We start from the raw sequence: 23831 nt of genomic DNA, 5'->3' as shown, positions 1-23831 counted from the left end.
GCCGACAGCTCGCAGATACATAAACGAAGTTGGCGCTCAACGGAAGTCCATATTTGGTGAGGAACGAACGTATTTTGAGGTCATAGTAACGCTAGCGTTCTAACGGGCTCCCGAGATCAATTGTCCATTATATATAATCTATATATACTTGTGTTCCCTCATGTACTCTCTGTATTGATTTGTTGTTAATAAAAATGAAAAATAAAAAATAAAAATAACTGTCTAATGGGAGTTTGAATCGGAGCTTCCTGGACTTTAGAGAGGAAGCACGTCATGCTCATCGCGAACATCTCTAACGCATAGATACTGGGGCATGGGAGGACCAAACATAGGCTATCGTCGCTTGATATGATGGTTATTAAATACAAATGTGCGCGTAAAGGTGTTTCCACCGCTATTTCTGGCATAATTAATTTACCGACACAAAAAGATCCCACCTTGTTTATCGCATTTAGTTTTGTCGACATTTGGAAAGTTTACCGACACAAATGTGTTGTTCCATCAGGCCTGTGGCTTGCCATTACATTTTTTTTTATCCGGCAAGGTACTTTACTCGCATAAAAAGGATGGTATAAAACCTGGTTATGAGAAATGTGAAGGGACGGTGACCACAAAAAAAATGTGTGTTCAAAGTAGAGGAAAAGAAACAGAACATGATCCAAATCTTTCCAGGGGGGCGGAACAGGGCGGGGGCGGAAAGTGACGGATCCGCAGCCCTAGACACATAACCGCAGTTTGTCTAATGTCTACATGTAGTCATCGTTTCCCTACACTATGGTTGTCAGTAGCTACCACAGCGATAAAGTCAAATTGGGCTATAACATAAAGATTCATGAAAATATAATAAAATGTGCCCTTAATTTAAGGTTAGGCATAATTTAGCAGTGTGGTTAAGGTTAGGTTTAAAATCTAATTTTAAAGGCAGACTCACTAAGTCCCAAATAAAATGTCACTTTTTTGGGGGGGGGGGGTATACATCTCCAACACAGGAGGCTGCTGAGAGGAGGACAGCTTATAATAATGGCCGTAACAGAGCGAATTGAATGGCATGATCTATCTGATACCATTCTACTTACTTATTCTAGTCCAGCCTTTACCACAAGCCCGTCCTTCCCAAATAAGGTGCCACCAACCTCCTGTGAAATTTCTCAAAATGTATAGATAAAAGATTCATTGGCTATTTTGGTCACTTCAAAGTTATAATGAAGGTTTTACGAATTACAAGTAGGCTACAGCAGCTTTGTTTACAAATTGCAGGTTAGATTTATCCTGGTAATTATGACGCACCGCCGATAATTACTCTTCTGCACGTTCTATCTGTTCCTGATTCATCCACGACTACAGCAATACTCACATCAACAATACATACAGTATATCTAGCTATATCCCGCTCATTACAAACAAAACTCATTATAAATGAGAGTTGAGGGTGTCACGTCCTGACCATAGAAAGCTGTTATTTTCTATGGTAGAGTAGGTCAGGGCGTGACAGGGGGGTTTTCTAGTTTAGTTTTTCTATGTTATGTTCTAGGTTTGTATTTCTATGTTGGGTTTTGTTTGGGATGATCTCCAATAAGAGACAGCTGGTCATCGTTGTCTCTAATTGGAGATCATACTTAAGTAGCTGTTTTTCCCACGTGGGTTTGTGGTAGATTGATTTTGAGTTAGTGTTTGTTTCACCTCTGCGTCACGGTTTGTTGGTTTTTGTGCTTTAGTTTATGTGTATTTATTGCATAGTTGCACAGTGAAAATAAAATGTGGAACGACACACACGCTGCACTTTGGTCCGCTCCTTCCTACGACATCCGTGACAGAATCTCCCACCACCAAAGGACCAAGCAGCGTGGTCAGCAGGACAAATGGACATGGGAAGAGCTACTGGATGGGAAAGGACCCTGGAGGCAGGCTGGGGAGTATCGTCGTCCCAAAGAGGAGATTGAGGCAGCGAAAGCGGAGCGGCGATATATTACGAGGCATTACGAGGCATACCAACCACGAGGCAAGTAGGAGAGGCAGCCCCCCCCCCATTTTTTTTTTGGGGGGGGACCCGGGGAGATTGGCAGAGTCAGGTTGGAGACCTGAGACAACTCCCCGTGCTTACCGTGGGGAGCGAGTGACGAAGCAAGCATCGTGTTATGCGGTGATGCACACTGTGTCGCCAGTGCACATTCACAGCCCGGTGCGATCTGTGCTCGCGCCCCGCATTTGTCGAGCTAGGTTGAGCATCCAGCCAGGACGGGTTGTGCCAGCTCTACGCTCGAGACCTCCAGTGTGCCTCCACGGCCCAGTATATCCTGTGCCTGCCCCACGTACCCGGCCTCCAGTGAGTCTATCCAGCCTGGTACGCCCTGTGCCTGCTCTTCGCACTTGCCCTGAGGTGTGTGTTACCAGTCTGGCGCTACCTGTGCCAGCCCCACGCATCAGGCCTCCAGTGCGCCTGCCCAGTTCGGGGTGTCCTGTTCCTGCTTCCCGCACTTGCCCGGAGGTGCGTGTCACCAGTCTGGCGCCACCTGTGCCAGCCCCACGCATCAGGCCTCCAGAGCTTCCGGCGACAGTTCCCAGTCCAGAGCTTCCGGCGACAGTTCCCAGTCCGGAACCTCCTGAGACGGCCCGCAGTCCGGAACCTCCTGAGACGGCCCGCAGTCCGGAACCTCCTGAGACGGCCCGCAGTCCGTAACCTCCAGCGGCGGTCTGCAGTCCAGAGCCTCCGGCGATGATCTACGGTCCGGTTCCTCTGACGACAATCCACGGTCCGGTGGCACAAAAGCGGAGGGATCAGCGGGCGGAGAGGGGGTTACGTCCCGAACCGGAGCCGCCTCCTCTGCTGGAGGATCCACGGGATGAGAAGGTTCTGTTTACTGCACCAGAGCCACAATAGACATTTGTCACACTCCCTAACCTTCCCTTTTTTTGGGGTTCTTTTGTTGTTTAGGTGCGTTCGGAGTCCGCACCTTTGGGGGGGGGGGAGTACTGTCATGTCCTGACCATAGAAAGCTGTTATTTTCTATGGTAGAGTAGGTCAGGGCGTGACAGGGGGGTTTTCTAGTTTAGTTTTTCTATTTTATGTTCTAGGCTTGTATTTCTATGTTGGGTTTTGTTTGGGATGATCTCCAATTAGAGGCAGCTGGTCATAGTTGTCTCTAATTGGAAATCATACTTAAGTAGTTGTTTTTCCCACCTGGGGTTGTGGGAGATTGATTTTGAGTTAGTGTTTGTTTCACCTCTGCGTCACAGTTTGTTGTTTTTGTTCTTTAGTTTATGTGTATTTATTGCATAGTTTCACAGTGAAAATAAAATGTGGAATGACACACACGCTGCACTTTGGTCCGCTCCTTCCTACGACATCCGTGACAGAGGGACACAGAATAAAAGTGTTATTTAGCTGACAAATGCGTTTCTTAACGGTTAATAATATATTGGCTGCTCCTGGCTGCCGCTCCTGGCTGCCAATCTGTCTGTGTGCAAAAACTGGGGTGTTTTCATTACGGAAACCGTTTACCGTTTTTAAAAACCAACCAGAAGCAAACAGCGCAAACGGAACGAAACGGGGAGGGACCAAGTTGAATTTGTCCAAAAGGGCCGTTTGACAAAGGAGAGTGATGGAATGTCGCATCAGATGACCTGCCCTCTAGGGTGAGGGTGTCATTTTGGGCAGAACCCTGTTGTACAGAGATGGAAAGTGGTTAGAAGAACGAAATACATAAAAAAAATAGCTCCTTCCATCTGTCCAAGGCTATTTCTCATCCATTTTCACCTAATGCTGCTCATTCATGATATCATTTTAATCTTTTGGGGAAAAATGATTTACAGTGGACTGCAAATATCAGTGGTGTAAAGTAATTAAGTAAAAATACTTGAAAATCCTACTTAAGTAGTTTTGGGGGGTATCTACTTTACTATTTATATTTTTGACTACTTTTACTTCACTACATTCCTAAAGAAAATAATGTACTTTTTTTTTTTTTAACTTAATATATTTTCCCTGACACCCAAAGTACTCGTTACATTTTGAACGCTTAGCAGGACGGGAAAATGGTATAATTCCCACACTTATCAAGAGAAGAATTTGAAACGATTTATACTTTTACTTTTGACACTTAAGTATATTTAAAAGCAAATAATTGTATACTTTTACTCAAGTAGTATTTTACTGGATGATTTTCACTTTTACTTGAGTCATTTTCTATCAAGGTATCTTTACTTTTACTCAAGTATGAAAATTGGGTACTTTTACTACCACTGCCTAATTAGCGCACTTTGTATGAATGCAAACCATAGAAATCCTATTAAATTGTTGTAATTTAAACCCCCATCCAGCTAGCGGCGCTGTTGTGAGTTTGCTACCCGCTAGAACCAAGGATTTTTCTCAAATTCCTTGACTAGAACACGGAAGTAGATTTGAAGACGACACTTCTTGTGTGGGGTCAAGACATACTGACTGAGCTGAATAAGCTACTCAACTCAAAATGTCTAAACTACAGTTGTTTCATGTGTTTTTAAATGAGCGTTTAACGGCGGCTGCTTTGGAGATTTTCGGGGAAGTTGAGAAAACGGTAGTAGAATACCAGGAGGAGAATGATCGGCTACGGAGACTGCTGCGGATCACGTCGGAGATAAAACTATGTAGAAGAGGTGAGTATATAGTGGTGAGGAGGAATAGTCTATAGTGTCCGGGAGAGACTTCACATACATTTTCTTGATTCAGGTTCACGGAAACGTCGTTTTAAGTAACTATGCTATTTTTCGTCCTCATTATCGAACGTAATAAATAATGCACACTCAATTAAAAAAACAAATGTACTACTTATACAATCGTCTAAATAAGAAATTAGCCAGAAGAAAACTAACAATATTTATTGTGTCGTAAGGAAACGGTGGCGAAGGATATCATTGTTAATGAACGCGGATCCAAGTTGAGTTCACACACACGACCATTCATGAGGTCTCTAACACACAGATACTGGTGCAGACCATTCATGAGGTCTATAAAACACACAGATACTGGTGCAGACCATTCATGAGGTCTATAAAACACACAGATACTGGTGCAGACCATTCATGAGGTCTATAAAACACAGATACTGGTGCAGACCATTCATGAGGTCTATAAAACACACAGATACTGGTGCAGACCATTCATGAGGTCTATAAAACACACAGATACTGGTGCAGACCATTCATGAGGTCTATAAAACACACAGATACTGGTGCAGACCATTCATGAGGTCTATAAAACACACAGATACTGGTGCAGACCATTCATGAGGTCTATAAAACACACAGATACTGGTGCAGACCATTCATGAGGTCTATAAAACACATACTGGTTCAGACCATTCATGAGGTCTATAAAACACAGATACTGGTGCAGACCATTCATGAGGTCTATAAAACACACAGATACTGGTGCAGACCATTTATGAGGTCTATAAAACACAGATACTGGTTCAGACCATTCATGAGGTCTATAAAACACACAGATACTGGTGCAGACCATTCACGAGGTCTATAAAACACACATACTGGTTCAGACCATTCATGAGGTCTATAAAACACACATACTGGTTCAGACCATTCATGAGGTCTATAAAACACAGATACTGGTTCAGACCATTCACGAGGTCTATAAAACACACACATACTGGTTCAGACCATTCATGAGGTCTGTAACACACAGATACTGGTGCAGACCATTCATGAGGTCTATAAAACACATACTGGTTCAGACCATTCATGAGGTCTGTAACACACAGATACTGGTGCAGACCATTCATGAGGTCTATAAAACACACAGATACTGGTGCAGACCATTCACGAGGTCTATAAAACACACATACTGGTTCAGACCATTCATGAGGTCTGTAACACACACATACTGGTTCAGACCATTCATGAGGTCTATAAAACACACACATACTGGTTCAGACCATTCATGAGGTCTGTAACACACAGATACTGGTGCAGACCATTCACGAGGTCTATAAAACACACACATACTGGTGCAGACCATTCATGAGGTCTATAAAACACACACATACTGTTTATGTGTTTATTGTCATAGTGACAACGGCAAATAATACTTCAATGTACATGTAGGCCTAATGAAAAATAACATAGTAACTCATATTTTTAAATGTAGCAATTCAACAACAATCCCTGTTTAGGCTGAGCATATTATAAAGTATGTCATTGCCTCCTTGCTCAAGTGCTTTACAAGTTGTTGTTTCTTTCAATGTTTCTAATGGTTGTCAATTCCTTTGGGTCTTCCTTTTCACTGTGATCTTCTCTGTCTGTCCTGTGCAACTATTTGCATTGCATCAGTGGAACAATGTTATCAGGACCGAACGAAAGTGATCACACCAATGCACTTTATCTTCTCAACTTTCCCCATCATGCATTTTCTATGCGGTAGGCCTGTTTTACATTCAGCAATTAGCAAGAGCAAGCCTGCTTCTTTCCCCTAATAGGCTATTAGGCTTAGTACACTGCTCAAAAAAAATAAAGGGAACACTTAAACAACACAATGTAACTCCAAGTCAATCACACTTCTGTGAAATCAAACTGTCCACTTTGGAAGCAACACTGATTGACAATACATTTCACATGCTGTTGTGCAAATGGAATAGACAACAGGTGGAAATTATAGGCAATTAGCAAGACACCCCCAATAAAGGAGTGGTTCTGCACAGACCACTTCTCAGTTCCTATGCTTCCTGGCTGATGTTTTGGTCACTTTTGAATGCTGGCGGTGCTTTCACTCTAGTGGTAGCATGAGACGGAGTCTACAACCCACACAAGTGGCTCAGGTACTGCAGCTCATCCAGGATGGCACATCAATGCGAGCTGTGGCAAGAAGGTTTGCTGTGTCTGTCAGCGTAGTGTCCAGAGCATGGAGGCGCTACCAGGAGACAGGCCAGTACATCAGGAGACGTGGAGGAGGCCGTAGGAGGGCAACAACCCAGCAGCAGGACCGCTACCTCTGCCTTTGTGCAAGGAGGAGTAGGAGGAGCACTACCAGAGCCCTGCAAAATGACCTCCAGCAGACCACAAATGTGCATGTGTCTGCTCAAACGGTCAGAAACAGACTCCATGAGGGTGGTATGAGGGCCCGACGTCCACAGGTGGGGGTTGTGCTTACAGCCCAACACCGTGCAGGACGTTTGGCATTTGCCAGAGAACACCAAGATTGGCAAATTCGCCACTGGCGCCCTGTGCTCTTCACAGATGAAAGCAGGTTCACACTGAGCACGTGACAGAGTCTGGAAACGCCGTGGAGAACGTTCTGCTGCCTGCAACATCCTCCAGCATGACCGGTTTGGCGGTGGGTCAGTCATGGTGTGGGGTGGCATTTCTTTGGGGGGCCGCACAGCCCCCCATGTGCTCGCCAGAGGTAGCCTGACTGCCATTAGGTACCGAGATGAGATCCTCAGACCCCTTGTGAGACCATATGCTGGTGCGGTTGGCCCTGGGTTCCTCCTAATGCAAGACAATGCTAGACCTCATGTGGCTGGAGTGTGTCAGCAGTTCCTGCAAGAGGAAGGCATTGATGCTATGGACTGGCCCGCCCGTTCCCCAGACCTGAATCCAATTGAGCACATCTGGGACATCATGTCTCGCTCCATCCACCAACGCCACGTTGCACCACAGACTGTCCAGGAGTTGGCGGATGCTTTAGTCCAGGTCTGGGAGGAGATCCCTCAGGAGACCATCCGCCACCTCATCAGGAGCATGCCCAGGCATTGTAGGGAGGTCATACAGGCACGTGGAGGCCACACACACTACTGAGCCTCATTTTGACTTGTTTTAAGGACATTACATCAAAGTTGGATCAGCCTGTAGTGTGGTTTTCCACTTTAATTTTGAGTGTGACTCCAAATCCAGACCTCCATGGGTTGATAAATTGCATTTCCATTGATTATTTTTGTGTGATTTTGTTGTCAGCACATTCAACTATGTAAAGAAAAAAGTATTTAATAAGATTATTTCATTCATTCAGATCTAGGATGTGTTATTTTACTGTTCCCTTTATTTTTTTTGAGCAGTGTATAAAAAAAATATAGAAATAAATGTCCTATAGCTTTTCCTGGGATTTCACGAGAAGAGGAATGGCCTATTGTGGAGATGCTTGCGCAACCTGTAGCCTGTTGGCATAGGAACAGCTGGACGAGAGAGACTAGTGATGTGTAACCGAAGTAAGAAGCAAAATATTAGATATTAGGCCATATTAGGCCATTCATTATCTAAATATTAGGGTTGTAGGCTAAATATTCACCTGTCAAAGTGCAAGTAAAACAAGTAACCAGGTTGTGAAATGGCAGATCTGTAGTTCGTTCCTCCAGGCTGCACTCTGTGTTTCCGGGGAACGCAAAGCTCCACTATTGATTTACATGTCATTTTAATTGTCACATGCTTTGTAAACAACAGGTGTAGACTAACAGTGAAATGCTGACTTCCGGGCCCTTCTCAACAATGCAGAATACAATAAAAATAGAAACAAAATAGTAACACATGGAATAAATTGGTCTACACAATGAGCAATGATAGCTTGGCTATGTGCAGGGTTGCTATGTGCAGGGTTGCTATGTGCAGGAGTACGAGGAAATGTCAGTAGATATGTACGTATGGGTAAAGTGATTAGGCAACAGGATAGGCCTAAGCCAAGGTTTTTAGACAAATATCTAATTTTATTGGTCACAAACGTGGTTAGCAGATGTTATTGGTCACATAAACGTGGTTAGCAGATGTTATTGGTCACATAAACGTGGTTAGCAGATGTTTTTGGACACATAAACGTGGTTAGCAGATGTTATTGGTCACATAAACGTGGTTAGCAGATGTTATTGGTCACATAAATGTGGTTAGCAGATGTTATTGGTCACATAAACGTGGTTAGCAGATGTTATTGGACACATAAACGTGGTTAGCAGATGTTATTGGACACATAAACGTGGTTAGTAGATGTTACTACGGGTGTAGCGAAATGCTTATGCTTCTAGCTCCGACAGTGCAGTAATATCTAACAAGCAATATCTAACAAATTACACTACATATACCCAATACACACACATCTAAGTAGGAATGAATTAAGACTATATACAGATGGACGAGTGATGTCAGAGTGGAACGGACTAAGATACAGTAGAATAGTATAGAAAACAGTATATACATATGAGATGAGTAATGCCAGATATGTAAACATTATTGAAGTCACTAGTGTTCTGTTCCTTAAAGTGGCCAGTGATTCATAGTCTATGCCTATAGGCAGCAGCCTCTAATGTGCTAGTGATGGCTGTTTAACAGTCTGATGGCCTTGAGATAGAAGCTGTTTTTCAGTCTCTCGGTTCCAGCTTTGATGCACCTGTACTGACCTCGCCTTCTGGATGATAACGGGGTGAACAGGCAGTGGCTCGGGTGGTTGTTGTCCTTGATGATCTTTTTGTCCTTCCTGTGACATCGGGTGGTGTAGGTGTCCTGAAGGGCGGGTAGTTTGCCCCCGGTAATGTGTTGGGCAGACCGCACTACCCTCTGGAGAGTCTTGCGGTTGAGGGCGGTGCTGTTGCTTTACCAGGCGGTGATACAGTCCGACAGGATACTTTCAATTGTGCATCTGTAAAGATTTGTGAAGGTTTTAGGTGACAAGCTCAATTTCTTCAGCCTCCTGAGGTTGAAGAGGCGCTGGGTGGAGCATTTCAGTTTGTCAGTGATGTGCACGCCGAGGAACTTAAAACTTTCCACCATCTCCACTGCGGTCCTGTTGATGTGGATGGGGGGTGGGGGGGTCCTCCATCTGCTGTTTCCTGAAGTCCAAGATCATCTCCTTTGTTTTGTTGACGTTGAGTGTGAGGTTAATTTCCTGACACTACACTCCCAGAACCCTCACCTCACCCCCTGTAGGCCGTCTCGTCATCATTGGTAATCAGGCCTACTACTGTAGTGTCGTCTGCAAACTTGATGATTGAGTTGGAGGCGTGCATGGCCACGCAGTCATGGGTGAACAGGAAATACAGGAGGGGACTGAGCACGCACCCTTGTGGGGCCCCAGTGTTGAGGATCAACAGAGTGGAGGTGATGTTTCCTACCTTCACCACCTGGGGGTGGCCCGTCAGGAAGTCCAGGACCTGGGCTACAACACAAATCAAACACGGTGCAATGAGGAATTAATTATTGTTATCAAGTGAATACACAATTATTGTCCATAGGCTGTAAACTGCAGTGATGTGGGCTAATTTGAATAACCGCTCACAGCTGTTTAGTTTCATGCCGAAATAACAGCCTAGGCCTGATTTATGCAACCATTTTGAATCATTTTGGGTCTATTCTTGACAGTTTAGCAGGCCACTCATACAGTGTAATGTCTATTTTTGTTGGGGTGTTGCCCAGCGTTAAGATAGGCCAACTATAGGAAAATATGGGCTTCTTTTTTCCAACTCCCTGCCTGTTAATGCTCTAGCCTATTTTACATTCAGCGAGCATCTCTCCTCCAATAGGGTGTAAAGTAGACTAAATAAATAAGTTGAAATAAATGTCCAACAAGGTTTTTTTTTGTCTGTCTTTTTCCTGGGACTCTGACAGGATTTAAAAGGAGTAGCTGTGGTAGAGCAATTAAGACAGACAGGCTCAAGATGTAGCCTATAGCCTAAGTTAAAAGCTAAGTATATTAGCCCAGAATTCATAACATCAATATTAAGCTTTAATATTTCAGTGAAAAAAATCAAGTCAATGAAAAAAAACCGATCAGATAATGAAATCACACTATGTGTGCTCATGAGGCTGCGTTGAGTGCGCTCCTGCCCAGTCCCCGCTCCTGCCCAGTCCCCGCTCCTGCCCAGTCCCCGCTCCTGCCCAGTCCCCGTGGGTATGCAGCTCCAAAAGCTACCCTATTGTTTACATCTTTTAGGGACAAGAAACGTATCCTACAACAACACAATGCAATTAAGCAATGTTTTACAAAACTCTAGTCTAGGCTCTAAACTGCAGTGAATCACCTATGGGATTTGAATAACCGCTCAAAAGCCTATATATGTTTTGTATTTCAAGTCAAACCGTTTGCGATAGTTTGACTATGATTGGTGTTAAAACAATTCAAATTAAATTATTAAATTAAATCATACTCTACCTTAACCACAATGTATTTAAAAATGCATTGGTTTGTTATGAAAAAGTATGCTATTAAACATTTGCATTTAAAGTATAATTTTTGTAATGTATATAAACAAAGTGCATATAATTGTAACAATTCAAAACGAATACAATCTGAACAGCATAATAGAATATTGCACCATATCAAAGAAAAATAAATAACAATGTGCAAAACTGCAGCATCCCACTTAAAACATTAAACTGGTCCCTCTTTTCTCTCTCTCCTTTATTGCCATGTTATAACCAGCAGCACACAGAAATGCTGACCATATTTTGCTTTTATGAGAGATTTCCATTCAGAAATGCAAGCTGCCTCACTTTCGAGGGGCTGATGCGGTTTCTTCTCTCAGTAATTATTTGTCCCGTTTTCGAGAAGACCCTCTCAGAGGGAACGGATGTGGCCACTATGCAGAGTCTCCCTGTCATGACTTTAGTAAGCCGTGGGTAGACAGAGTCCTTGTTCTTCCACCAGCTCAGAGGATCTGCAGGAGGGGCTTCTCCAAATAGGATCGGACCTCCATTATGGCATCTGCTGAGGGATTCCTTCGTGCTGCATCCCCAGTTGCTCTCTCGTCAAACAGCACCCAAACAGCAGACGTTTGTGGCACTACTGCTGGTGCTTCTGCTCCATCTGCTCCCTCTTCTTCCTGTTGCCCTGGTGCCTGAGCCAGCTGACTGCTGGGGCTGTCCCTCCCTGCTGCTGAGGTTATTCTTTGAAGAGCCTCATCAATCGCTCTGGCATCACTGAAGGCTAACTTCTTAAACCTGGGGTCAAGTGCAGCGGTTTCTGATAGCACGTGATTATATTCCATTCTGTGGAACTTTCTGTCCATTGATGAACATAGAGTGTCCATCAACTCTGTCACATGTCCTGTGGTTACATTTGCTTCTCTCTGGCGGCTGGCTGTGATTCGCTGCAGACCCTTACACAGGAGTATCATATTTTGAGGCTGTCACACAGCTGAAAAGAGAGAACAGTAACTTATTAGTTCAGGTTCATGTTTTGTCTACTGATACTACATTCTCATCTACTGCTCATATACATATATAATACTGGATTAAATAATGATGTAGTAATAACTGTTTACTGTACCTCTCTCCAGTGATCTCCACAGTGACCTGCTCAAAGGGTTCCAGGACTCTGCACACCTCCCATTCCTCTTGGGTCAGAGAATCAACAGGTGCATTGACAATGGCCAGGGTAGAGATGATGGCATCCTTTGACTCAAGAAACCACTTCAACATGTAAATGTTGAATTCCACATTGTAGTGCAGTCTTGTTTTAGGCCTCAGCTCAGGCATCCCCATCTGGCGTTGTGTAGACTTTAGTTTTTCAGCACCTACTGTGCTCCTGTGGAAGTATTCCACAGCTGCTTTCACTTTGTCCACAGTGGGCTTCATCACCTTCAGAGCATCTCTTACAATCAGGTTGATTGTGTGGGCAAGACATGGATGATGGGTCCATTTTAACATTTTCATGGCTTTGGTTACGTTAGCTGCATTGTCGCTAACACAACAGAACACTTTTTCCATCTACTTGCCGTTCTCAACAGTTCCTCTGCCAAGTGTGTCTGTCGCTGAACTCAAAGCAGTCCAGAAGACAGCTAGACATCGAAAAATCTTCAATGAAGTGACATGTAACCGACATGTAAGAAGTGGTTACCCTTGGTGTCCAGCAGTCAGTGGTAAGGCAAACTGCAGTAGCTTTTTGGACTCTTTCCCGCACTGAAGCCTGTGTGCTCTCGTACAGTTAACAATGTAATATCCATTTGGCCTTGTTTTGCTACAGATGTAGACTTTTGCATAAACTGGTCCATAGAAGACTGCGTTGCTGTGGGTCGCGGAGTAGCAGGTCTACTGGACTGAGTGGATACATCTCCACCACTATCACTAGTAGGCCTACTTGACTGAGTGGATACATCTCCACCACTATCACTAGTAGGTCTACTGGACTGAGTGGATACATCTCCACCACTATCACTAGCAGGTCTACTGGACTGAGTGGATACATCTCCACCACTATCACTAGCAGGTCTACTGGACTGAGTGGATACATCTCCACCACTATCACTAGTAGGTCTACTGGACTGAGTGGATACATCTCCACCACTATCACTAGCAGGTCTACTGGACTGAGTGGCTACATCTCCACCACTATCACTAGTAGGTCTACTGGACTGAGTGGATACATCTCCACCACTATCACTAGCAGGTCTACTGGACTGAGTGGCTACATCTCCACCACTATCACTAGTAGGCCTACTGGACTGAGTGGATACATCTCCACCACTATCACTAGTAGGTCTACTGGACTGAGTGGATACATCTCCACCACTATCACTAGCAGGCCTACTGGACTGACTGGATACATCTCCACCACTATCACTAGTAGGTCTACTGGACTGAGTGGATACATCTCCACCACTATCACTAGTAGGTCTACTGGACTGAGTGGATACATCTCCACCACTATCACTAGCAGGCCTACTGGACTGAGTGGATACATCTCCACCACTATCACTAGTAGGCCTACTGGACTGAGTGGATACATCTCCACCACTATCACTAGCAGGCCTACTGGACTGAGTGGATACCGGCTCCACCACTATCACTAGTAGGTCTACTGGACTGAGTGGATTCATCTCCACCACTATCACTAGCAGGCCTACTGGACTGAGTGGATTCATCTCCACCACTATCACTAGTAGGTCTACTGGACTGAGTGGATACATCTCCACCACTATCACTAGTAGGCCTACTGGACTGAGTGGATACATCTCCACCACTATCACTAGCAGGTCTACTGGACTGAGTGGATACATCTCCACCACTATCACTAGCAGGCCTACTGGACTGAGTGGATACATCTCCACCACTATCACTAGTAGGTCTACTGGACTGAGTGGATACATCTCCACCACTATCACTAGTAGGTCTACTGGACTGAGTGGATACATCTCCACCACTATCACTAGTAGGCCTACTGGACTGAGTGGATACATCTCCACCACTATCACTAGTAGGCCTACTGGACTGAGTGGATACATCTCCACCACTATCACTAGTAGGCCTACTGGACTGAGTGGATACATCTCCACCACTATCACTAGTAGGTCTACTGGACTGAGTGGATACATCTCCACCACTATCACTAGTAGGCCTACTGGACTGAGTGGATTCATCTCCACCACTATCACTAGTAGGTCTACTGGACTGAGTGGATACATCTCCACCACTATCACTAGTAGGTCTACTGGACTGAGTGGATACATCTCCACCACTATCACTAGTAGGCCTACTGGACTGACTGGATACATCTCCACCACTATCACTAGTAGGTCTACTGGACTGAGTGGATACATCTCCACCACTATCACTAGTAGGCCTACTGGACTGACTGGATACATCTCCACCACTATCACTAGTAGGCCTACTGGACTGAGTGGATACATCTCCACCGCTATCACTAGTAGGCCTACTGGACTGAGTGGATACATCTCCACCACTATCACTTGTAGGCCTACTGGACTGAGTGGATACATCTCCACCACTATCACTAGCAGGCCTACTGGACTGAGTGGATACATCTCCACCACTATCACTAGTAGGCCTACTGGACTGAGTGGATACATCTCCACCACTATCACTAGTAGGTCTACTGGACTGAGTGGATACATCTCCACCACTATCACTAGTAGGCCTACTGGACTGAGTGGATACATCTCCACCACTATCACTAGTAGGCCTACTGGACTGAGTGGATACATCTCCACCACTATCACTAGTAGGCCTACTTGACTGAGTGGATACATCTCCACCACTATCACTAGCAGGTCTACTTGACTGAGTGGATACATCTCCACCACTATCACTAGTAGGCCTACTTGACTGAGTGGATACATCTCCACCACTATCACTAGTAGGCCTACTTGACTGAGTGGATACATCTCCACCACTATCACTAGTAGGCCTACTGGACTGAGTGGATACATCTCCACCACTATCACTAGTAGGCCTACTTGACTGAGTGGATACATCTCCACCACTATCACTAGCAGGCCTACTTGACTGAGTGGATACATCTCCACCACTATCACTAGTAGGCCTACTTGACTGAGTGGATACATCTCCCCCACTATCACTAGCAGGTCTACTTGACTGAGTGGATACATCTCCACCACTATCACTAGCAGGCCTACTTGACTGAGTGGATATATCTCCACCACTATCACTAGTAGGCCTACTTGACTGAGTGTATACATCTCCACCACTATCACTAGTAGGCCTACTTGACTGAGTGGATACATCTCCACCACTATCACTAGCAGGCCTACTTGACTGAGTGGATACATCTCCACCACTATCACTAGCAGGCCTACTTGACTGAGTGGATACATCTCCACCACTATCACTAGCAGGTCTACTTGACTGAGTGGATACATCTCCACCACTATCACTAGCAGGCCTACTTGACTGAGTGGATATATCTCCACCACTATCACTAGTAGGCCTACTTGACTGAGTGTATACATCTCCACCACTATCACTAGCAGGCCTACTTGTTTGAGTGGATACATCTCCACCACTATCACTAGCAGGCCTACTTGACTGAGTGGATACATCTCCACCACTATCACTAGCAGGCCTACTTGACTGAGTGGATACATCTCCACCACTATCACTAGCAGGTCTACTTGACTGAGTGGATACATCTCCACCACTATCACTAGTAGCGCTACTTGACTGAGTGGATACATCTCCACGTGTGGAGGTGCTGACTCCACCACTATCACTAACAGGCCCGCTAGTTTCTCGAAGCTCCGCTACAGCTAGCTTCACAGTTGGGTGCACAGTTCCCATATGCCGGTGTAGGTTGTGTGTAGAACCAGCTTTATATGACATTTTGTTTTGGCAAATTCTATACTGTGCTCTAACATTGTCTACATTATTAAAATGCATCCAAATGCTACTGTGCTTCTGACTCATTTTCCAGCTGTTGTTTTCACAGCTGTTTTCACAGCTGTGTGACTGTGAGTGAGTTGGCTCGGCCCTCCCTCACACACCTTTGGTTCATTGGTTGACACTGCGTGTCTGATTGACAGGAACAACAGTGAGGCTGTTAGTCTGAGCAGACAGTCAGAATGAATGTGTGTGCGCTTGAGCATTTAGGCCTATATTATTATTTTATTTTTTTCCGTTCTTTTAATTTGTTAATTCTATTCATTTAAATCTTTTGATCATTCATATCTTAATTTTTTTAATGTTTTTATAAATAGATTCGGCTCTTCTGGTATTGTTTGCCGGCTCCCATCGTTAACCTACAAGAGCCGGCTCCCATCGTTAACCTACAAGAGCCGGCTCCCATCGTTAACCTACAAGAGCCGGCTCCCAACGTTAACCTACAAGAGCCGGCTCCCAACGTTAACCTACAAGAGCCGTCTCCCAACGTTAACCTACAAGAGCCGGCTCCCAACGTTAACCTACAAGAGCCGTCTCCCAACGTTAACCTACAAGAGCCGGCTCCCAACGTTAACCTACAAGAGCCGGCTCCCAACGTTAACCTACAAGAGCCGGCTCCCATCGTTAACCTACAAGAGCCGGCTCCCATCGTTAACCTACAAGAGCCGTCTCCCATCGTTAACCTACAAGAGCCGGCTCCCATCGTTAACCTACAAGAGCCGGCTCCCATCGTTAACCTACAAGAGCCGGCTCCCATCGTTAACCTACAAGAGCCGGCTCCCATCGTTAACCTACAAGAGCCGGCTCCCATCGTTAACCTACAAGAGCCTGCTCCCATCGTTAACCTACAAGAGCCTGCTCCCATCGTTAACCTACAAGAGCCTGCTCCCATCGTTAACCTACAAGAGCCGGCTCCCATCGTTAACCTACAAGAGCCGGCTCTTAGAACCGACTCGTTTGCGAACGACCCATCACTATTAGATAGAACGTCGCGCCCCACCCGCCTTTGGGGAAAACAACCTGTGGTTACCTAGGTTACCCCGTTGTCTCACAGCAACAACAAAAAAACGTTTTCAAAAACAATTTTCTTGTCTGCTTGTTTAAGTCAATTACAAAAGTACATTTTAAAAGAAATATGTCTAAACATGTCTTAAAAAAAATATTTTTCAGTATTGCTCCAGAGCGTTCTCACTACTTTGAAAAACAAAATATTGTAGGGCTTCCCTCATGCCTCTTTTCATGATGGTGTTAGCAGCAGAGTGAGCACTAGCTAGCAACCGACCGGAACATTTAGATGGCCAAGACCAACAACGCAAACAGACGGACTACTGTATACAGCTACAAGTAGTGAATGTCGTTACAAACGGTCTATACTAAACAAGTTAAATGTCTTAACTGTGATGATGAAATGTTTTCCACATACATAGCTAGCTATGTGTAGCCTACTTGTGTAGCCTACTTGGCTCCCCACAATTTCCCACTCGCTCACGCAGAATAACCTGAAGCCACAGTTCTTTTCTCACAGGCTGAATTTACGTGCGCGGTAGTATTAGGTTGGGATTTTTGACCAGGTTATGTGTACTGTACATTAAACAAGAGAGCAGCTTTTCACCATGTTTTGTTTCTGCATTACAAAAAATCAAGTTGGCGCTAGGGGGTCAATGGGAAATAATGTCTGTTTTTCCCCAAATTTTGGCCGTGCTCGAGGGGAATTCCTTATTATTTATTACTTCAACCCGAATTTCAGAAAAATTGGTCACAGAATTTCTGCAATTCAATTGGCTACAATGTGAAATGATAGTATTCACAAACCCCTGTTGGGTCACCTGATACTGTCCTCTCTTCCACTGGCATACTGTTATGGAGTCAATGAAAATAGTCCGAGTAGCCATTTGATTAGCTGTTCAGGAGTCTTATGGCTTGGGGGTAGAAGCCGTTAACCTCCCTGGGCGAGGTGGGACGTCCCACCCTAGTCAACAGCCAGTGGAATCGCGTGGCGCGAAATACAAATACCTCAAAAATGCTATAACTTCAATTTCTCAAACATATGACTATTTTACACCATTTTAAAGACAAGACCCTCGTTAATCTAACCACATTGTCCGATTTCAAAAAGGCTTTACAGCGAAAGCAAAACATTAGATTATGTCAGGAGAGTACTCTGCCAAAAATAATCACACAGCCATTTTCAAAGCAAGCATATATGTCACAAAAACCAAAACCACAGCTAAATGCAGCACTAACCTTTGATGATCTTCATCAGATGACACTCCTAGGACATTATGTTATACAATACATGCATGTTTTGTTCAATCAAGTTCATTTTTATATCAAAAACCAGCTTTTTACATTAGCATGTGATGTTCAGAACTAGCATACCCACCGAAAACTTCCGGTGAATTTACAAAATTACTCACGATAAACGTTGACAAAAAACATAACAATTTTTTAAAGAATTATAGATACATAACTCCTTTATGCAATCGCGGTGTCAGATTTTAAAATAGCTTTTCGGCGAAAGCACATTTTGCAATATTCTGAGTACATAGCTTGGCCATCACGGCTAGCTATTTTGACACCCACCAAGTTTGGGGCTCACTAAACTCAGAATTACTATTAGAAAAATTGGATTACCTTTGCTGTTCTTTGTCAGAATGCACTCCCAGGACTTCTACTTCAACAACAAATGTTGTTTTGGTTCCAAATAATCCATAGTTATATTCAAATAGCTCCGTTTTGTTAGTGCGTTCAGGTCACTATCCGAAGGGTGACGCGCGAGCGCATTTCATGACAAAAGAATTCTAAATATTCCATTACCGTACTTAGAAGCATGTCAAACGCTGTTTAAAATCCATTTTTATGCTATTTTTCTCGTAAAATAGCGATAATATTACAACCGGGCATCGTTGTATTCATTCAAAGGCTGAATTTTTTTTGTTGAGAATTCTCGTGAACGCGCATCTCAGTCTCACTGTCCCCAGGCTGACCACTCACACACTCTCCTGCTGTTCTTCGCCCAGAGACAGCAGACACCCCATTCCACTTTCTGGCGGCTTTAGAGAGCCAATGGAAGCCTTAGAAAATGTCACGTTACAGCACAAATGCTGTATTTTCGATAGAGATGCAACAGAAGGACAACAAATTGTCAGACAGGGCACTTCCTGTATGGAATCTTCTCAGGTTTTGGCCTGCCATATGAGTTCTGTTATACTCACAGACACCATTCAAACAGTTTTAGAAACTTTAGAGTGTTTTCTATCCAAATCTACTAATTATATGCATATTCTCGTTTCTGGGCAAGAGTAGTAACCAGTTTAAATCGGGTACGTTTTTTATCCGGCCATGCAAATACTGCCCGCTAGCCCCAACAGGTAAAGAAGCCTTTTGGACTTAGACTTGGCGCTCCGGTACCGCGTGCCGTGCAGTAGCAGAGAGAACAGTCTATGGTGGCTGGAGTCTGGCAATTTTTAGGGCCTTCCTCTGTCAACGCCTGGTATAGAGGTCCTGGATGGGAGGAAGCTCGGCCCCAGTGATGTACTGTGCCGTACAAACTACCCTCTGTAGTGTGATTGCAGGCCAAGCAGTTGCCATACCAGGCGGTGATGCAACCAGTCAGGATGCTCTCAATGGTGCAGCTGTATAACTTTTTGAGGATCTGAGGACCCATGTCAAATCTTTTCAGTCTCCCGAGGAGGAGTAGCCATTGGCTTGCCCTCTTCAAGACTGTCTTGGTGTGTTTGGACCATGATAGTTCGTTGGTGATGTGAATACCAAGGAACTTGAAGCTCTCAACCTGTTCCACTGCAGCCCCGTCGATGGGAATGGGGGCGTGCTCGGTCCTCTTTTTCCATAGTCATGTTTTTTGCCATCGTATTTTTACATTAAATCCATAAAAAAAGTATCCTCGTGTAATTGTTGTGGAAAAAACAACCATCAAATTGGTTTAAGATCTCAAGATCATTCAATTGAGAAAAAAATATTTTCTTCTGTAAACACCAGGTTCTTCAGATGGCACTTTTAAGACGGTCCCTTAGCAGTGAGCACAAGCATTTCCCCATTGAAACCAATATAAAGTCACTTTATGAAAACAGAATTGAACGGCGAAAGCAAACGGTGTAGCTTGGTCTCTACCGTCATCTGATTCTACACATCACTTTCATCATCATAGGACCTTCTGTCGAAGAGGTATTGACGAGGGAAATCCGAATATCAAATCAATATCCAAAGTGAAAACACATTTAGGGCAGGGACAACATAGTATTACTGTCTGGAGTCTCTGGTTTATTGTTTACCCTTGGTTGTACAGATATCTACTGTAGCTCTGATCCCCACGTACAACACCCATTCTGCCAGTCACATTCTGGTCCCCAAAGCAGGCACATCCCTGGGTCGCTCGTGTTTTCAGTTCACAGCAGCTAGTGACTGGAACGAGCTGCAACACACACTCAAAACTGGACAGTTTTATCTCATTCAAAGACTCAATCATGGACACTCTTACTGATAGTTGTGGCTGCTTTGCGTGATGTATTGTTGTCTCTACCTTCTTGCCCTTTGTGCTGTTGTCTGTGCCCAATAATGTTTGTACCATGTTTTGTGTTGCTACCATGTTGTTGTCATGTTGTATTGCTACCATGTTGTGTTGTCATGTGTTGCTGCCTTGCTATGTTGTTTATTTAGGTCTTTATGTGGTGTTGTGTTTTCTCTCTTGTCGTGATGTGTTTTGTCCTATATTTATATTTAAAAAAAATATTTTTTATTTTTTTAATCCCAGCCCCTCTCCCCACAGGAGGCCTTTTGCGTTTTGGTAGGCCGTCATTGTAAATACGAATCTGTTTTTAACTGACTTGCTTAAATAAAATAGAAATGACTAAATAAATAAAGGTTAAATGAAATAAATGAAATAAAATACAGGCAGGTGGTCTAGCTCCAGCACAATGGGAAATGATCCACTGTAATGCAGAGCCATGCCACAATCATTTTACCATTATACAACTGGGTATTCAAGTCACCAACAGACTGGACACAGCAGGTTATAAACCTACAATAACACACGTTATTGAACCAATACAGTGTCATAGGAAGTGTGACTCATGATGACTAACAATTCAAAAATACGACTGAACAAAATGGCTTCTTCTCTTCATGTTATCAGGAAGTAATTGAAAAATCATTCTAGTCTTTCAATCATTGATTTTAAATTCGAATTGACCCCCAACAATGATGTCTAAAGGCTTTATCGATGACCTCTGCTCCTCCTCTCCTTCTCTCCAGACTCCCGGCAGTTCTCTCTCTCTGAAGAGGAGGTTCCCCCTGAGCAGCAGCACTGTGAGCAGGAGTGGAGCCCCATTCTGGGACAGGAGGACCCAGAGCCCACACAGATTAAAGAGGAACAGGAGGATCTCGGGACCAGTCAGGAGGAAGAGCAGCTTCAAGGGCTCTTTGATACCGAAAACTCCATATTCACTACTTCCTGTGTGAAACGTGAACGTGATCAGGACCCACTTTGGTCCTTGACTCTTCCCCAAACCCAGACCGTGGAGAATAGAGAGAGAGACTCTAAACCAGTGGATTTCACACCCTTTGGAACTGTGACCCACCTAAAGGGTTCAAAACTTCCCTGTGACCCTCCAGATAATCAAAACATTGCCTGCAGCCACAGCTCAGCCGTAAGCAGCGACACAGTAGGAATTGACACTAGCCCACCTTTGGATCTGAATCCACCAATGGGGGAACTCTGCACATGCCCCTTTTGTGGTAAGAACTTCAAACAAAAAGGACATCTGTCCATGCACATGAGGATTCACACAGGAGAGAAACCTTTTAGCTGTGGTGACTGTGGGAAGAGCTTTATTCAGAAGGGGGACCTAAGAAGGCATATCCTGACTCACACAGGAGAGAAACCATTTAGCTGTAATTTTTGCTGTAAAAGCTTTAGTCAAAAGGGGGACCTAAGGAGGCATATACTGACTCACACAGGAGAGAAACCACATGGCTGCTCTGTCTGTGGTAGAACGTTCATTCGTAAGGCTCATCTGCTGAAGCACGTGAATAACGTCCACAAAGAAAGAAAACAGAATGAAAACTAATGAGGACAAAGATGTTCAGTCAGAAGATGGGAATAACAGGCAGGATGTGGACAACACTCTTAGGAAAGGAAATCAACTCTGGATCAATTCATGCTGTGGGTTTCAGATAAATAGATGCGTGATCAAGTTATGTTTTTCAACATTCTATGTAAATAAAGTTTGATTTGATTCGAATGATGATGTAATGATTAAACGTTACACAGTATTGTAGGAAGCTCACCGGTCTGCTGTTCAGTCTGTTGATGTTTTCACGTTATTAGAAACAGGAATTCCTGGTCCTTTGATTTAGAATGACTCCCTGGTGATGAGAGAATGGTCCGACTGATGTTATTTAGACATTAAAACAAAATTCACCCTGCATCCCACTGCTGGCTTGCCTCTGAAGCTAAGTAGGGTTGGTCCTGGTCAGTCCCTGGATGGGAGACCAGATGCTGCAGGAAGTGATGATGGAGGACCAGTAGGAGGCACCCTTTCCTCTGGTCTAAAAAAAATATCCCAATGCCCCAGGGCAGTGATTGGGGACATTGCCCCATGTATGGTGCCGTCTTTCGGATGGGACGTTAAACAGGTGTCCTGACTGTCTGTGGTCACTAAAGATCCCATGGGACTTATTGTAGGAGTAGAGGTATTAACCCCGTCCTGGCTATATTCCCACTCTGACCCTCATACCATCTGGCCACCCAATTGTTCCCATCTCCCAATTGGCTCGTTCATCTCCTCTCCCATGTAACTATTCCCCAGGTTGTTGCTGTAAATGAGAATGCGTTCTCAGTCAACTTACCTGGTAAAATGAGGGATTAAAGAAAACGTGTACTTCCCAGAAATTACTGAATCTCCTATCTGTTCAGCAGTATTTCTCATTGTCTTAATGCTGCTCATTCGTGATATTGTTTGAATCTTTTCAAAAGTGTTTTTCCGGCCCCAATTCAATAACATTCTTTCAATCTAATGATAAATGCATTCTGAGATATAGTGCATCCTGTGAAAAGATAAACGGCGTGCTCGACCTTTTAGAAACTTCAATCGGGTGCAGGATCCTCGTGTATATAATCCATAGAACAGAGATAGGACAGCACTCCGATAAATAAACTTAAATGGACATTTTTTTATGTGGCGCATGAACGTTTCGGTTATGAGACCTTCTTCAGAGTCCAAGTCGATGGCAATCAATGTTACAACAACTATACGACACAGGGCGTGCGTAATTCTAAATCCCCAGTCGTTCTTGGCCCAGCGAGATCCCAGCAGAGGGAGCTGTGGGGGAAACCATGACAATCAAATAAAGACAAGACTCACAATACAAATGCTTTATGATGTCACTATGATGTCATTACCTGTCACTATGATGTCATTACCTAAATGTCTGGCCTATTTAGAACCTGCTATTTAAAAAACAAAAAAAACAAGTGAAAGAACATTCCTCATTGAGGCCTGCTGGGGCAAAAGTGACCAAGCGATCTATCCAAACTGTCTCTCTTTAGAGAAGTAATGCATCTCAACCCCGAGGTGTCTCCTTCACCTATCCAATGCCCATATAACGAAAGGCACTTAGTTCATGATTATGGCTGTTGAAAGGCCTGGCGAACAGGTGATTTTTCATCATGGTTCTGAATGGAGCTCTTATGCTCAGATATCCTCGTCTTAAGT

General features: G+C 44.1%; 2 protein-coding genes across 2 annotated transcripts in view; both read left to right on the top strand.

The window, feature by feature from the left end:
• The window catches only part of LOC106578114 (oocyte zinc finger protein XlCOF6.1), a 97789-nt gene that overhangs the window by 3813 nt on the left and 70145 nt on the right, over positions 1-23831 (top strand). The gene's annotated exons all lie outside the window — the stretch shown is intronic.
• LOC106578115 (zinc finger protein 2-like) lies at positions 4403-23260 on the top strand. Its single transcript, XM_014156715.2, has 2 exons — positions 4403-4632; positions 21370-23260. Exons 1-2 carry the CDS (start codon positions 4467-4469, stop codon positions 22182-22184), a joined length of 981 nt encoding a protein of 326 aa, XP_014012190.2. The 5' UTR covers positions 4403-4466; the 3' UTR covers positions 22185-23260.

The sequence above is a fragment of the Salmo salar genome, chromosome ssa18, assembly GCF_905237065.1.
Source record: "Salmo salar chromosome ssa18, Ssal_v3.1, whole genome shotgun sequence".
Taxonomy (NCBI): Eukaryota; Metazoa; Chordata; class Actinopteri; order Salmoniformes; family Salmonidae; genus Salmo; species Salmo salar.
The sequence above is the reverse complement of the archived record's forward strand: the minus strand, read 5'-3'. Positions and strand labels throughout refer to the sequence as shown.

Bases quoted from the DNA above. Each gene is read 5' to 3' on its own strand.
- LOC106578115 (XM_014156715.2), top strand. From the start codon at position 4,467: ATGTCTAAACTACAGTTGTTTCATGTGTTTTTAAATGAGCGTTTAACG. The intron at 4,633-21,369 runs GTGAGTATATAG...CCTTCTCTCCAG, and splicing joins GATAAAACTATGTAGAAGAG to ACTCCCGGCAGTTCTCTCTC.